Source organism: Callionymus lyra, chromosome 19 (assembly GCF_982586985.1).
Source record: "Callionymus lyra chromosome 19, fCalLyr1.hap1.1, whole genome shotgun sequence".
Classification (NCBI taxonomy): Eukaryota; Metazoa; Chordata; class Actinopteri; order Syngnathiformes; family Callionymidae; genus Callionymus; species Callionymus lyra.
In genome coordinates, this window is record NC_141836.1 from 4,947,624 (window position 1) to 4,965,872 (window position 18,249).

Below are 18,249 nucleotides of genomic sequence, written 5' to 3' on the forward strand. Positions count from 1 at the left end.
CCTCTATTTAAATACCTTGACACAATAACAAAACAAAGTTAAGATAAATGCAAATAATTATTTATGCTTAGAAGAACTGAAGCTATTCAGATGTTTATTTTTTGTGCTTTTTTGTGTGTATTGTGAACCAAAGAAAGACCAGTTGGCTGCTTATTAGAACGTGAAATGTCAGACTTTTGTTGTTTTTTTGGTATATCTCATGTTTTTGTACAGTAAATGATCTTAAACTATATAAAAATACGTGCTACATATAATCTCATTACTTTATTAATCGATTACATTTTAAGAGCAATACTCCAATCCTTCAAAATATAATTTTTGATAGGAATAGTTTTCTGTAGCTTTTTACCTATTAATTGTTCTGATTTGTTTTCTCTTAATAATATTTTTGTGCTTTTTATAGTAATTTTCAAGCTCCAAAAATATATTCTTATATATTAGCCATTTATTCACCTTCCCTTAAGTTGATAAATTATTTTAAAACTAAGAACTATTTATTTTAGCCTGCAAATACTTTCTTATATTGTTTTTACATCTTGTCTCTCTTTCCAATTTTTCCATAAATCTTGGTTGTATCCTTCTTGTTATTGCTGCTATGTTAGTCATGGTCAAACTACTAAAGAGCGTCAACATCCAGCTGAATGTTTGCAGCTCGTGCGCAGCAAGCGAAAGTCCAGTTCTTTCCAGACTCTCCATTTAGAACCAAATTGACGGTTCTTGAAAACCAGTTTCCTGCCGCTGGTATCAGCCGCCGGCAGAACCACGCGACTCACTGCGATCTGTTAAAAATAAACCGCTCTGGTACTGGCCGGGCAAGAGTCCGTCACCTCGACCCGTCAGCTGTCGTCTGAGGGAACCGGAGCTGCTGCCTCCTCACCCCCGACAGGTCACTCTCTCAGAAATGTTTCCGGAAACACACACATGCTATTTTCACACAAGATTGGTTGGTTAGTGGTTACAGTGTTTGACTCTCACTTTCTCTTCTCTGCGTCAAAAGTGAAGGAGGGTCGTTAAGATTAAAACGTCAAGTATGTCAGTCATAACGTTCGTAATGATGTCATTGAACTGCTTTCTGTTTAAAACTAAAGTATGTCCAAACATCAACATCAGCTGCTGGAGTCCACTGTATCCTCTCGTCCTCAGTCATCGCCGGGATCACCCGGGATTTTATTGTTCGTTTATCCGTGGAGGTTGTAATGACTTTTCGTCCATCTAGAGGCTGAACGTTTTTGTTTTCAACACTCTTTATTGAAATATAAACCAAAGAACAAATATTAAAAATAAAAATTGATTTATATTCAGATTGATACAACCTTGCGCAATATATCTGTGTATCGATACATTTTTTCATCTACTCCCAGATGAGAAATGTCAGCTTTAAAAGCTGCTGGAGTCAACTGTATCCTCTCGTCCTCAGTCATCGCTGGGAGCTTGCGAGATCTCATTGTTCCTATAGCTGTGAAGGACGTAATGACTTTAAGTTTAGAAGTTTAATAGCAACACAACAATGAACAAACGCAGTAAATATTTGTATGTTGATTTAAAAAATTGTAAATAAAAGAAAACATATTTTTATTTTAATACCCTTTTTGAAATATAAACCATAAAAGGTGGAGTCTACAGTATCCTCTTGTCCTCAGTCATCGCTGGGATCTTGCAGGATTTCTGCCATCTAGTGGCCGGAAGTTTAATTGGATTGCTGAAATGTTTATTGCAAGTAGAGAAATAATTATATTCACAATTTATTTAAAAATTATATATATAAACATCTATTATAAAAAAATTAAATATGACTTTTTCTTAAATAAATACACTGCATTTAAATATCGATCCAGTGTTGTGAAAGAAAAAAAAAGGGTATCGATTTTTCCGGTCGTGCCGGTATCTCTCTGTTCTGCAAGTGTAAATTCTGAGGTGGTCTTATTTGTTACAGTAGCGAAGCCCCCCTCGACTCCCTGCTGCTCTCGCCCCATGGTGGTCTGTCGTCCTGCTGGGGTGATAATTGGGGCGACGCAGCTCGCGAGGCGTCGACTCATCCTTCACGCCTGCAGACAGTCGGGGTGACGTCCTCCCACCCACAGACAGAATCCGATAGAGTTGAAATCTTTAGACCCGACAGGACTCTATATTTACGGTTGAGTCCTGGCGTCTCGTTTCACGCCCCGAGAACCGTCTCCGCTCCGGCCGAGGTGTCGCCAGCGCTGTGGCCTCCGACCCGGATGACATGGCGTTGACTCACGGCGAAGAATGTGGACGGGAATAGACGACCGTGGGCTGATGAGTATTTTTGTTGATTGAAAATGTGCCCAGAGGTGAAATAACAAGATAAAATAAAAACATATATATTAAAGAATGACGACGTCTTGAGTCAGTCGGCATCAAAGATGGTCTTACAAGCCGAGACAGGCACGCGTTTGTTCCGACTCACGTCTACATGCTCCTGTGATCTCAGCTCAGAAGGAAAAGAAGAAGATAAACGGCCTTTTTTACTTTCTTTGCTGTAATTGAGGGGTTGTGCACATCCTTTCTCCGACGCTGGAGGAGACCTCAGACGCATGCCTGCACAGGCAGGACGCGGAGAATGTTGAGAGCAGGAGGCCTCTAGTTCGCTGCAGGGAGACCTGGGGATGTGGACTTGAATGATGGATGATCAAACCATGAGAGGAAAGAGCTGAGCTAAAGGACACAACTTTTCTCTTCCTATATTTTGTTAGCATGTTCGTTGTTAATACCTTTGAAGTGCAAGGTACAATACTACCTCTCTTTTCCACCATTTTGACTCTCCACTAGTTTTAGACCCCCCTCAGCAGATTGACCTACTTTTTAAGACAAACTTACAAACTCTAACTAGGAGGAGGCCCTGGGGCAGACCTGGCAAACAGAGCTGAGGAAGTTACTGGAGAGAATAAATAAAGAGTAGGGGTGTAAGTAAGTATTGATAACTTTAAATATTGCGATGTTTTTTGTTCATGGTAACGTGCGATAGAGCACAGTATTGATCTAAATTATTTTTTTAATTTATTTATACTTATTTAGTATTATTTGGGAGGATTTGTTCAATCACATTGTATTTTTGTTCCTTTATCGTTTTTAATTAAGGTTGTGAAAAATAAAATAATTCAAATTTTGTATTTATAGTTGCAAACAGCGTTGTCATTTATTGTGCTGCAATACAACAATTTAACCAGGCGATGACTGAGGACGAGAGGATACAGTGACTCCAGCAGCTTTTAAAGCTGATGTTTGGACATATTTTGGTTTGAAAACGAATGAAAGCAGTTACGATTTCGTCAAGAGTCATGTGGTCTGAAAATACTACAACACCAGAGTCAAGTACTCGACAATACTACACATATATACTTGTTACTACAGTATCACAATATATGGTATCGTTGCCGCTGCATCTTGATTTGTATTTTACTAACAGATTCTTGTCAATACTCTCCTCTACTTGTGACTGATTGAGAAACTTCTGGTGCTTCAGTTTAAGTGACGAAGACTCGAGTGTCTTCTTCTTCCATCACCTGCAGCAGAAACGTGTCAATCTGTTTCCTGCTCTGGTCGTCAGAGACAGAAGGACCCGGGGCCCGAAGCAGGTTCTCCCAGCATCTGCCTTCACTCTTCGACCCCCTTCTTCCAGAATCTTTTTCCAAGAATGGCAGAATCACGCAAACACTTCAGGAAACGCGTGAAAGGCGACTTGTGTGCTGAGTGAAGAGGCTCCTCCGCAGGATTAGAGCAGATGTCGGGACGCTTCTCTCGTCAGGAGGAACGCTCGCCGAGACGAGGTGTTGTCAGCAGGTGGACGGAAAAGTAAAGCTTCTCTTTCACGAGTCAACACTGATTCATTGTCCTCCGCTGTGGGTCAGTGGGACGACAGTCTCGTGATGTTGACGTCGTACGTCAACTCAAGTTCAGCTCGACGACACTCGTCAGACTCAAGTCGTCGTGTCAGGGTCGTGGTTGTGAAACACTTCATGACGAGTGCATTTATGTGGGTCCATGATCTATTTCTTTTGCTCTAAATAATTTATCTTTTATTCTCTCAATTATTTTTGAAGCTCCATTTTTAATAATCTATTTTGATCTATGATCATAATGTTATTTGTTCTGTATTACATGTTCTTCTCCCCTCTAAATAATATATATACTTATATTTTTATTCTTTATTATATAAATATTATTTTTCATTATACACCTATTTGTTTTTAATGACATTAGCTGCTATAAAATAATTCAGACAACCAGAAATTATGTTTAAAACAAATACAGTTTAAAACTATTTTTGTTTGTTTCCTTGAATTTCTATTGATTTACATTTTCAACAATATCATTTTTTTATTTCTTATTTACTGTTTTCATACTGTACTGCAATCTTTCTCAAAGTAATGATTATTATAAAAATACAAATGTCACTGTAGGGATTGATATTTGTCTGTTTATTATGTTTGCTTTGATGGACTTGATACCTTTCCAGGGTGTCCCTTCCTTTATGAATTAATCATTTACTTACATTTATCACCAATATACAGTTTTCATAACAACATTTCCTCATTTATTTTAACAAATTTCGAGGCTGTATTTGTAGTTGGTCTTTCCAGGGTCTCCCCTATCACTCGGCTTCCCCCCTCGTCTCTGTAAAACGGCACAATCGGACCTGAGGTCGATTTGAATCGACGGATCCGTCGTCTTCACCTGCAGAAAGGCAGAGTCTCGTGCCCCTCGTCCTCCGAGCCGTTCACATTCCTCGGCTGCTGCTTCAAGTCCCGGCAGATATTGTTGCTCCTGAAGAGGCTGCCAGTCAAAAGACGTGATGTGAGGTCGAGGAATTTCTTCAATGCCTGCTTTAGCGTGAGGCCACAGGGACCGGGGAGAGTTGGTGGGACCCTGTCCCCAGAGAGACCCCCACAGACACACACAATGATACGTTTTGAGTTGTTTCTAAATCTTTTTCAAATCGTGTCATTGAATTCTTCCCCCTCGTCACCCGGGACTCCTGTGAGCTGGAACAGAGCCGTATCGCGTTGACATATTTACGAGGCTTCCGTCCTGCGGCTCATCAGGACCAGCTGCGTCGACGTGGGAATCTGTGACGGTTCTAATCGATTCTGGCCGCGGACGCTGATCCAGTGACGGATCCGGGGTGACGCCATTTGTTTGCCCGCAGACAGCTGACGGTAGCAGCATCTTGAACTCATCTCAGCTCGTTTGGTTCTGTCTGGTTCCCGTTGGAGCAGCTGGTACGTCCATTGTGGTTTGGATCTCAGATAGAACCTGAGTCCAAGGTTAAAAGTCTGAGTCAGGTGACGTCTGGATTCAATCTTCTCTTGGCGACACATCTGACCTTCATTCATCATCACTGACTTTTCTTTTTTTTTTAACATTTGCTGCTACAATTCTGTCAGTTTGAGCTAACAAGACATTTGTTATCAAAGACCCCCTCTCCTTCTGAGGGTTCTTGAGATGTTCCTGGGCCAGAGTGAAATAGTTAAAAGTTTTAAACTCCCTTCAACTCCCTCTGGTGTTGTAGTATTTACAGACCACATGACTCTTGATGAAGTCCTAACTGCTTTCATTTGTTTTCAAACCAAAATATGTCCAAACATCAGCTTTTAAAAGCTGCTGGAGTCACTGTATCCTCTCGTCCTCAGTCATCACCTGGATCTCATTGTTCCTTTAGCTGCAGACGACATAATGACTGCAGCAATCTAGTGGCCGGAAGCTTAATTGCAACACAAAAATTAATAAATGCTGTGAATATTTGCGTGTTTAAAAAGAAATAATGAATAGATACAGTACGGTTGAATATTGATTCCATATCGTAGAAAGATATATTTTAGATATTTAAGAGCATCAATATATTTTTACAAACCACTTTTTCTACAGCTGTCCAACTATTTTATATCAAACTTATCGTCATCCATGATTAAAACTTCAATAAAAATAAACATATCCTTTCGTTAGTGTTTCATGTTCCTTAAATAAATGAAAAAAAACATTTATTTGTCTTTATTTCCTATTTACAAGACCTATGGTTATTTTTTTTGTATTTAATAAATTAGCTGTTGTATCTTATTTTGATAATATTACGGCATAAGTACAGTTTTTAAATTCTTAACCCGCAGAACAGCTTTCTTAGATCTTTCTTTTTCAGGTTCCTCACATAGTTATAGTGTAGTGATTACAAACAACCTCTTGTCATTTTGTTGTTTTACAAAACAAGCTTCGTGAAGGTCCCAGAACAAGTGGATCTGACACATTATTCCAAAGCAAACAGCAGAATTCCAGGTGTCGGAATGTTAAACTATTGGTTTGTATTTAATATTTACAACCTTCTGTTGATTCTACTTTTCTGGTGATGCACTCATGAGACGCTCATACGATCCGTCAGTCTGGAGCTTCACGTCGACGTGTAGCCGAGACACGCCGGTGAAGGTCAAAGGTCAGCGGAGTACCTTTTGAAGCGGGCATCGGTAGCCGAGTGAGAAGTATAACTCAAGGGCTGGACAAACACGGACCTGTCCGTCACCGACCCTCCGGCCCGGTCCGGTCCAAGAGTCGGGAGACAATCGCGCTAATGGTTGACTGGTCGCCACTACTGAATGGAATTTGATGAGTCAGCGGTTTCTTTTCGAGAATGGCCCCGGGATTGTTGTTTCAAGGGTGCTGGGTCGCGGCAGAGGATTTGGGGGATAGATTTAGTTATTTAATAGCCAGAGAGATTTCAAATGGTCCACCAGCATGACGGAGACGGTGGAAATAGGAACCGGCGGGCCGTGCCAGCTGGAAATGCCAGGCGTGGCATCGTACCAGCGCCGCGGCGAACGATCAGTCCCAGTCCCGGGTCGGTCTGGATGCTGAGTCTGTGACTCGGTTGACTTCATTCAAGCATCAGATAAGATGGAGAATGAATTGTTGTCTCTGCAGATTCATTGCATAATAGAGACATTGTTGAAAGAAGCCCTCATGGAGACTCAGAGTAGAGCTTTGGAAAATAATGTTTGGTGCATTACGTCGATTTTTAAACTTTATCTTTTCACATTTTTTGGAATGTTTCGAGGAAAATGTGGAGAAAATGACAGAAACAATCTTCTGAGTTACGGTTATTTTGTTCATTTAAGTGAATAATGTGCTTCCATGGTAGATTTGATTATTTAAAAAACATTATTAATACAAATATTAAATAAAAAGGTAAATAAAAGAACATTTTCAATCAAAAAAGTGTCAGAAAAAACCTTCAGAAGTTAAAACCTACCATAAAAAACAACTTTAAATAAATAAAAGAATTCTCAATAAATGCGTCAATCGAGAAACTTATTTACAGTTGTTGAAAAACTTTTTATGAAGTTTAAACTAACTTTATTGATTTTCTTTTATATATAATCAACTTTTCTTTGTTGAAATAATAAAGAAAAATAAACATCTATATATTTTCAGAAGGAAAACAATCACAAGGAATCCAGCCATAAACACATTGAAGCCAGTTTGTTAGCTTTATAGCTACAAACTCGAGCAGAATGTGGCTCACAGACGTTTTTTATCTCCACCGCTGCTGCTTTAAGAGTTGTGTATGTGTGATTGTGTTGTGTGTGTGCGTCCATATGTGGGTCACTGCAGTCAGCTGTGAAACGTCTGCAGCCAACTCTACAGTTGAGAGAAAACAGATTGGATTTCTTGACCTGTGAAGAAAAGTCACACCCAAATTATGAGCCTCATATCCTCAGTACTGTCAATCATTGTGGATCAAATCCAGATATTCTTATAGTTTCATGTCATGAATGATAAAAAATACATTCTTTTCTAACCCTTTTTTGTGTTTATTGATATATTTTTAAACAACATTTCCCTGATTTTATCTATGTTAGATAAGTAAAAATATTGGTTGGACGTCGGCTTGGTTTTCCTCAGTGGATATTCAACTGATCCTGTGTCTTCCAGCTCCAGTGTTGACGTCAACACAATCGCAAAGACAAACTAGCAGGACTTGAGAATAGCTGTGGCCTCTTGTTGGTCTCAACTTCTCACTCACGCTGGCGTCACCAGCTTTTATTTGCATGCCAGCTCTCGCTCGCCTCAAAGAGATAATGAACGGTCAAAGTAAACACGCCACAATGCCTCGCTTCCTTTGTTTTCCCACCGCCCTTCCAGGGTGCGACCCAGCGGAGGCCTCGACCCTTCACCCCTCATAAATCTCCCGCCTCTGTTTGTGCGCAGGTGACTCAGGCGTCCAAGGTGTGGGGAGAAGTCGGGCTGCCGGAGGACCAGGAGGCGGAGAAGAAGGTGCGAGTGGCCAGGAGTCTGGTGGACGATGACGAGGACTTCGCTGCTGACGACGGGTCCGCGGGTGAGTGAGCGAGGACGAACAAACCTGAGGATGAAAGTGACAATAAATAAATATTATTTAATTATTGTTATCAACAAGACGTACATGAGGAGTTGATCGCACAGGTTTTGAAAGAGCTAAAAACAAAACAACTTTCAAATAAAGAAATGATTGCCTTGAGCTACGCTTGGATAAAAATATATATAGAAATAGTTATTTTATTTTATTTTAATTTATTTTATTTTATTTTATTTTTATATTTCTCTATGCTCACTTTATTATACAAGTCACACATTTAATTTCATCATAGATTTTATATTGTGTTTTATTTTATTAATCTCTTTTAATCTCATTCATATTAGTTCATTTTTATATTCTGTATATCCACCACAACAAATTCCTGTTTGTGTTTACAACTTCTGATTTTGTGTTATGCTCACTTAAAGTCACTTATTTCACTTTATTTCTCTCATTGTTTAAATATTATTTTATATCATTGTGTTACGTTAACGCAACCAAGAATTCTGATCGCAATAAACACGTTCTAAGTCTGTGAAAAGGGAAAGCATTTGAAGAAACTTGATAAGATTTTTGCTCATGTTTATTAAAAATAGATCAAATAAGAAAAATGAATCTTCAGTCCAGAAGAGACCTGCAGAAACCTCCTGGTATCGTGTGTTTTTTTCCTTTAACCTTCTTCTCCCCTGCAGATCTTCCCAGTGGAGCCGAGGGCGGCAGCACACCGTGGAATCCAGTCTCCGAGAGCACAGGTAAGATCTTCTCTCCGTTCATGCTCTGTTGAAATCACACATAATAAAAAAAAAGACTTGTATGAGGAATCAGTGATGTGAAGCTCAAACTCCCATCCATGTTCCTGAGTTCACCATGACATTCTGTGTTTGTGTCCTGGCCTCCTCCTCCTCCTCTTTCTCCTCCTTCACTGGGTCATAAAAAGAGTCTGTCATCCTTCTCAGGTTTTATTGGTTTGGAAGAGCAGAAGCTGTTGAGTTTGTTTTATCCAGAAAATCCAGATCATTGAACCACAGAGAAACACCTGAAGCTCCTTCGACACCATTATTAGTTGACAAAAGCACGTTCGTTCACTCAGGACGTTCTCAATTCAACATTCCTAAAGTGAGAGCGTTGTCGTGCTAATGGCTACAATATGTATTCATTATATAATTATATTATTCGACTGTATCCTCTCGTCCTCAGTCATCACCGGTATCCAGCAGGATTTCATTGTTGACGTAATGACCACTTAAGTTAAGAAATAGCAACACAAAAATGATCAAAACCTGTGAATATTTGCATGTTAATGGTGAATAAATAAAGTAATTATATTATTTTTCACCCACTCCTGGATGAGAACCTCCTTCTCACACATGGTTAGAACCCTGTGATACTCCTGCACAGGTGGAAGACATTTAGTTTCCTTCCAGTGAGAACTATTGAATGGTCTGTCACTTTCTTGGGAGTTTTCTGTGAGCGACTTAAAGTAGATCTTCTGCCCGACTGTCTCATTTAAGGGACTTTGGTGTTTTTTCCAGATGAGGCAGGAACTTATAAAGAAGTTTTATTGGCCTTTGTCTTCATCTTCGTCCAAAATAATGCTCTGTTGTTCATTTTTGTAATTAAACTTCCATTCGCTAGATGGCAGCAGCAGTCATTATGTCCTCCTCAGCTAATGGAACAATCTGCAAGATCCTGGCGATGACTGAGGACGAGAGGATGCAGTGACTCCAGCAGCTTTTAAAGCTGATGTTTGGACATATTTTGCAACAAACGAAAGTAGTTAGGACTTCTTCAAGAGTCATGTGGTCTGTAAATTCTGCAACACCAGAGTCAAGTACTGGACAATACTACACATATATCCCTCAGTATCACAGTATATCGCATTGTTATCCCAGTATTGTATCTCCAGACTCTTATCAATACTCACCCCTGTTAAAGAGTGCGATTAGTGTCACTTTTCCCTCTTTAATTAAGAGTCAAAATTGATTTCAAAAGATCGACGTGATCTCCGTAGGTCAGCTATTCTCCAGCTCCTTCGAGTCTGATGAGCCCCCGGACCCCGGCCTCCGACCTCGGTGCCAGATGCCGGGTCTTGACAGGTCCACGGAGCAGATGACATCATGCCGGAATAACTGTTTTGGTAGCTGACATCACAGACGGGTCGCTCGCAATCATGCGCCTCCGCCACAGAAATAGCCTCGCTGAGGTCGGCGGAGAGTTTTTAACGCGCATCGATGTTGACGGCGAGCGATGAAGAGTTGTTCATGCGACGACTGCCAAGATGTCGACTCAGCGTTATTGATTGCACTTAGGTTTGCCAGTAGATTGGACGTGGAGTTTCTCTGATGCCTTCTGCTGGAACGTTTTAGTTTCAGTGGAATTTGAGAGGAATAGAATGTGTTTGAAAGTAAGAGATGAATGACTGAACGAAGAAGGACTGATAGAGGGGATGGTGTCAGCAACAGAAATACCATCCAACGTTCTCTATCCATATCTTCGGCCTTCTGCTCTAAAACTCTATTACAAACTCCATGTTTGATTCATACTTAATTCCTTTTAAAGTTTGCTTTCTTAAATGTCTTTGGGGTTTAATGCTAGGCGGTCTCTCCGCCACTGCGAGGAAGGTGTTGTGTATAAGACGTAGATATTCCAGACATAGATTGGGAAACAGCGGGAAGGAAATGGAGTTTCCTGAGCTGAACACTGAGTGTCTCTGTCCTGTCCGACGGTTCCTTCCTCCACCTCTGTAACGTGAACGCCGACACCGCTGCCCTCATTACGCCACACTTCCTGTTGTGAGTGAGGGGATTCCCATTTCCATCCCCCTGTAATCTGGGAACATCTGGAAACTCCACGGTCAAGGCTATTTAAGACAAGTTATTGTCTATTGTTGCTTCCATCCCAGAATGAATCAGTCTGCGAACTCTTTCCGGGGGCATTAAGCCTCATCTGTGCCCTCATGGGCAGACCCCCTCTGGAGGTTTGTGGGAGACCAAATGTGAGAGCCGTCCCTCAAATCCCATCTGCTCTTTGTTTGGAGAAGTGAAGAGGCAACTCTTGTCGAGGGGCGACGGGATTCCGTTCTTCCCAGCGCTACGTTTGATTAGCTAGTTAGCGAGCTTGTGTGTTTTCACTTATATCCAGGATTTGTTGATTTTATTGCTCATTTTAATTCCAAGACAGAGACATATTTTAGTCCCCGGAGGGAAACGTTTGACGGTTGATTATGACCACCTGCTGGAGGTAATCAAGACGCGGTAGAAGCGTACATGGACTCTGATGAGCTTGTCTGGCTCACAACGTAATACCTTTAAACAAGATGAACATGATATCATTAGAATCAACATCAACTTTAACGCGACACTTAAATTCCTCCGCTGTGACAAAAAGATATGTAAATAAACATGCAAAAAAACAAAAAAAAGTGTGGACAGTGGTCCTTTATTTATTGTGGAAGTTAAAGTAAGTTAAATTAAATAACAGCAAAGTAGTGACCATTTCATTCTTATCACTTGTTCAACAACATCTTTTTAAGAATTATTTAAACTCGCAAACAACTAATGCTTTGCCGCCCAGCCAGCCAATCACAGCTGGAAATCACTTTTAACAAAGCAAACATAGACAAATCAGCCATTGGTAATAGAGCAGTGTGTAAAAAGGCATTATGGGACTTCACTGTCTGCACCATAAGTAAAGTAAGTAAGTAAGTAAGTAATCTGTATTTATATAGCGCTTTTCCAGACCAGGGTCACAAAGCGCTTAAACAATCAAAACAATACTCAATAAAATATATACTTTAAAGGTCAAGATAATACTCATAACACAACAGGAGTTCCAGAAAATCAAGGAAAAGCCTGAACAAATAAAAACGTCTTAAGATGTTTCTTGAAAGAGTCAGTAGATCATAAAGTGCAAAAAGAGAGGAAGATCGTTCCAAAGCTTAGGAGCAACTGCCTGGAAGTATTTCTCTCCTCTGGTCCTAATTTAGTTATGTGGTTATATTTAATTGTTGTTGTAGTTCAAATTAATCACCTGTTTGAAACAGTGTAAACTATGACAAAGAGCTCTGCCGTTCCAGACTGCAGTTTTTTTCAGTGTATTAAAATATATTGTATTGTAAAAACATGTTCTAGAGCGATACTGTAGAAGGTGAACCATTATATGGAAAGGGACTACTTAATAATGCATGTATTCGTCCGCAAAAGCTGAAAGAAACACCATAAAAGTATTCATAAAGGAAACACAAAAAGAATATAAAAAAAAAAAAAGATTAAAAAAGTTTGTAAATATATGGTTAATAATAAATAATAGTCGGACAAACAATTTAAGGATCTACTGTTTGAAAATAAAAGTGGTCGTAGTAAAAGTTTGTGTTCAGCATTTATCCACGACTGAGCAGCGTCGTCTCCTGCTGCTGCAGCCAAGATTCCATCAGAAGACGACAGATGCTGCAGCGAGGAAGACATCAGGGCATCTAGTGTGGCCCGGCCACCCACGAGTGCGTCGCCTTCTTCTTGGGTACTTGATGAGAGTTAAATTGTGTGTGTGTGTGTGTCTGCAGCGGGACAAGTGCTGGCAGCTGCAGTTATTTTTGTGAGCTTTATTGTGGCTCAGCGAGGGGCCCTGAGGTGGTCACTCCGTACAGAGAAATAACAAAATTATCAAAGTCAGAAGGTACGTGATGAAGCGATACAGTCGCCGACCTCACACTGTTGAGGCCAACGTTTCCATGGAGACCGGAGACACCAGAGACTCCTCTACAAATGGAAATTCTTACCAGGATCCACTCGTTGATCCGTGAGACCTTGGCTCCTGCAAGGGTTTGAGCGATGTCGTCTATTCACTTAAGTAAACAGTGTCTTTGTAATGGACTGAGCGTGATGGCATGTGAAACTGTAGGTTGAATTGCTCAAGAACTATCCTGATTATAAAATTATAATTCTAATGAAATAAACGGCACCAAGATAACATTTTTAATAATAGATTTAACGAAAATGTGGAAACAAAGATTTTTTATTTTTTTTAATTATTTTATGTTGATATAAATGACTATAATCCATTACAAATTGATTCAAAAATGATGTAAAAAAGTTTTATTTCTCACTTAACAATCTGGTTTCCTTCCAAAATGATCTAGATCTGAGTCATGATTACCTCATCAACTCCCACGAAGCTTGTTCTGTTTGTAAAATAAAAACAAAAGACGTGGGAGGAAAACAGAGCAAACAAACTCACCTTGAAACAAACAAACCAAGAGCAGCTGAAGCTGGATGCCTATACTCTGGTGCCCAGGTCACATGACTGATCATCCAAACAGCTGAATCAGCAGTGATGGTGTAGCATAGCAACCAGATCACCTGGATGACATCATCACAGCGGTACAGTCGTTATTACCTCCATTACACAATGACCTCTGTGTGTGAGTCGGTGACCGTGACGTGAACAATGGATTCCTCCTTCTGCCCCGAAGATCTCAGCCATCGTCTGGCTCCTTTGAAGTTCGCTTCATTAGCCTTAATGAGTGCGGGTCAGTGTTCCGGAGGAAGTCAGCAGAGATAGGGAAGGGTGTTCTCTGATTCAATGAGCCACTTTAGAGGTCTCTCCAGAATGTAGGAAACCAGCTCGATACACTAAGATAAGATAGTGAGGAAGCAGAAAGACTCATTTCACGACACCAGATAACAAAGTCTCAAAAACCTTGTTTGAACCGGCATCCTGTTGGGAGTAACTTTTTTTACTTTGAGCACCAGTATTCTTTGCAAAAGATTACCTATTAACAACCTAAAAAAATCAAGAAAAAAACAAAATGGCCGGAATATCAGCAAAAGACTTCTACAGCAGAAAAACTTTTGTCAAAACTTTCAGGAAATACCTTTTAATGATTCATAGTTAAAGTTTAGTATAGAATTGTTAGAATACTTTGGTCATTATTACTTTGATTTTTCTTATTCCAGATAGCACAGAGTACTTCTAAAAAATACACAACAGACAAAAGACATAGTCACATAAAAGTATCACTTTTTGTACGCGTGGGTATGTGTTTTATTCCTTGTCAAAGTGAAGATTTCAGAGGCTTCTCTTCTAACAAGGTGGTCACGTACATCCCATATTCAACATAAACCTGCGGATGTTGTTCTCAGTATTATCTTGACCTTTATATATATATGTATATATTGTTTTTAGTATTTTTAAATTTTTTTAAGCGCTTTGTGACCCTGGTCTGGAAAAGCGCTATACAAATACAAATTACTTTCTTACTTATATAACCTTCGTGGTGCAAAATAGTTAATAATAAAATACAATGAACATTTGAAAGAAGCCCAGTTGAGGCGGAAACATCATCTGGCAGCTGGGATGATTGTGCATATTAGTCACGTTGATGCCGCTAATATCCACCTCAGCTGCCGGAGAACGCCTCGGACTGACCGTATCAGCCGCAGCTGTTACGACGCATAAGTGATTTGACAATATTCTGGAATCACAAAGTCATCAGGAAGCAGATGTGCAGGCGCTGAAGAACAGCTGGATCTCACACAGTCGCCCGGATTGTGAGAGTTTGTTGCCGGATTTATAGCGTATGTATCCGTTATCTGGACAAGTCGGGGGTTAACCCCTGATTCCCGATCACACCGATGAACGCGTTAACCCTTTCTTGCTGAGGTCAGTCCGGCCTGAAGGAATAGTTGGTTCACTAGTCACACTGTTACAGTAGCTGTTACCATGGTGACCACACACACACACACACATCCACCGGAACCTAAGCTTGGTAACTTGTCAGTGTTCGCTGAAAGCAAACAGAGCAGTATATGTGACAGCTCGTAAAGATTTAACTGCGCTACTGTTAAACCGAAAGAGACACATCTGCCTGGCAGGAAACTCCTCTGGGTTTAAATCTCAGTCAAGGACGTGCACCGAGGAATGTCATCGACGGGTTGTTGGTTCTTCTGCCCATTTCCGTAAGAAGAACAAGTGAGTCACTGACCATCCCTGGTTCCAGCGTCTTCAACTCTGAGGCAAACGGATGAGATTCAGTTCTTTCCATCGGGGAGGAGAAAACAGGAAGCTGCTCCTCCTGGCGTCACTGGGTGGATGTCATAAATCAGGGAGGTGTGGAGCAGCGTGTGTTTAGTTTTCAGGATATCCTCCTCTCCTGATGGACTTCAGAGTCGTCCTCTCCAAAGAGATGACTCCTGACCTTCTCTTTTATCTTTGCTGCTTCTCTGCCAGCAGACTTCCTCATTTGGTCCTTCTCACAAGAAGTCCTTGTCATGCTCTGAATACAGCGAGACTTGTTTAAGCCTGAAGTGGAATGTGAAAGTAGCTTATAACTCAAAAGCTGCTGCTTAAGAAGGTGACATGTTGGTTGATTGACACGTGGAGGTTCGGAACAGGAGCTCAGGGAGACAACAAAGTGTAGATGTTCTGCTTTTTTTACAGCAGGTTATCGTAACAAGGTTTCAAGAGGACGAGAATATGCTGACTCTGGGAAGCTATGACCTGATACTAGGGGTGTCGGGAAATGTGAATACACTTAAATATTGCAGTGGAACTATTTTATTTATTATTTGTATTTATTTAGTTACAATATGCAAATATTCACTGCGTTTGGTTAATTTTTTGTTGCAATTAAACCTCTGGTTAGATGGAAGTCATTACATCCACTGGAGCAAAAGAAACAATGGAATCTCGCAAGATCCCTGCAATGGCTGAGGATGAGAGGATACAGTGACTCCAGCACCTTTTAAAGCTGATGTTTGGACATATTTTGGTTTGAAAACAAATGAAAGCAGTTACGACTTCGTCAAGAGTCATGTGGTCTGTAAATACTACAACACCAGAGTCAAATACTCCACAATACTACACATATACCCTGTATTGTGATACGTATATCGCCAGATTATTGCCAATACACATGCTTTCTCGATACTACACATCGATGTTTCATCAAACTTTAAAAATTCCTGACTGTCATGTGTGTCAAGTCAAGGGTCGATCTTTTGCCGCCGGTGTCTTCTTTCTAATAGTGGCTGTATTTTCAATACATTTTTTTAAGTTAATGTACTTCTTCCACAATGGCTGCTCTGTTTCCACTTCTGTCTGATTGATTGTCACTTTCTATTTTCTCTCCTCGCTTCCAATCATCAACTCTAACCTCTCCGCCTGGCAAACCCCATCCGTCACTCCTCGCTTCTTTTCTTTTTCTTCGTGACCTTTGACCCGCCAACCTCTTGCCACACGCCCTGACCCCCACTGCTCCTATACATTTTGCTCCCTGCCCCCCCTCCCCGACCCCCCACCACCTCATCACGCTGTAGCTTACTGGTGGGACTCTTCTCACGTGAGGAGCATGCAGAGCTCAGTGGAGGACGACACCAGTAAGTCCTTCGTCAGTTCCCTCTTCTACGGTTTCCCATCTTTGGCACGCTTCGCCATCACCTGTTCACGTATGTTTACAGATCTCGGATGACATTCCGAGGAGGGCTGAAGTATGTGGTGATTCAAACCCACGATGCTGTTTTTCCAAATGTCTTGGAGGCGTCGCTGAGCGTTTGCTAATGCCACGGGGAAAATGACGAGCTTGTTCCACTATATTTAGCCACATGTTATCGAGAGAACATGAACAAATATGCCTCGACATCCAGCGGATGATGACATTTAAAACTAGAATTACAGTCATTGCTTTGACAACAGTTTTATGGTAGATCTGAACTCCAGGGTGTGTATAAAAAGTTATTGCCAATCTGTGACATTTACCAGAATATATAATTATACTATTATATAATTACATTATATAATAAGAATGTTAACCAAAAAAAGGCCTTAATATCTAGTATTGTTGGGAAAAAAATCATTTTTTAAAAAGAAGAGGAAAAAAACAATATTTGTTCCATTTGTTCTATTGTGTTGATACCAAACAAACTTGGGTGTGTCTCTTGACAAAAGAAACTGTGCCAGAAGAATACATTTCAACTCAAATGTTGATAAAACAATACACTAAAAATACCCTTTTAAAAACAATTAAAACTGATAAATAACTGTCAAAAATAGGTCAGAGGTTCACACAAGTTTCAAAGGCATTGTGTATCGAGCCAAGAAACAATGATTTAACAACAAAGCACAATTAAAAAGAAACTTTTGTTATAAAATAATGTTGTTTAAAAAACATTATTTGACTAAGAACAATCAATGAAAAACTTCCTGTGACCCCTGTTTGACCCGCTGACCTATATTTTTGATAGGTTTACGTTCATAATCGGGAAATAAAAGCTGCATGTTCAAGTTGATATTAAACACTCACGTTTGTTTTTCTACAAAGATAACTTTATTGTTGTTGTTTAAAAAAAATACAATAATGGACACACATGGAAATAAAATGCTCAGGAATATATTTTTATTTTATTTGTAACATTCAGCTAACTCTATGTCAATTAATTTACGAACGTCTCCTGAATGCATCATTGTTTAGTTCACGTCAGCCATCTTGGCTAGTCCGCTAACAAGATGAAAACGGATAAATATTTAAAGAAAAGCAGTTATTGGGGTCGAATCTCACGTCAGAAGGTAATCAATGAGAAAACAAAGTATTTTGACAGCAAATAGTTCAAACACCTGTCAATTTAAACAGCGTTGAAAGTTCTTTAGCTAAGTTTTTAGCACCGGAAGTCCACTTGCTACGCCCATCAACTTCCATTCTTGTCAGAGTATTATTCCGCTTTTTACATAAAATGATTAGTATTATTTTACTTAAAAGTCGAAAGTTTAAAGTACAGATCTGGAAAAAAGTATATCTCAATTACACTTGTCAAATAAAAAGCGTCATTCGAATTACAGTCAGAAACGTTTTAATCACAACGAAGGGCTTTTTCTGTGGCGTCAGTACAGAATAAAATAATTCAATAATATAACACAAA

At 40.0% G+C, this 18,249-nt stretch overlaps 1 protein-coding gene across 9 annotated transcripts in view; it reads left to right on the plus strand.

Annotated features, from left to right (window-relative positions):
- Positions 1–18,249, plus strand: part of hspg2 (heparan sulfate proteoglycan 2) — a 92,630-nt gene that overhangs the window by 18,501 nt on the left and 55,880 nt on the right. For all 9 annotated transcript variants that reach the window (XM_087781874.1, XM_087781867.1, XM_087781871.1 and 6 more), the window contains exons 2-3: positions 8,215–8,344; positions 9,034–9,093. In XM_087781874.1, coding sequence (XP_087638000.1) covers positions 8,215–8,344; positions 9,034–9,093 — 190 coding nt within the window. The remainder of the gene's footprint in view (positions 1–8,214; positions 8,345–9,033; positions 9,094–18,249) is intronic.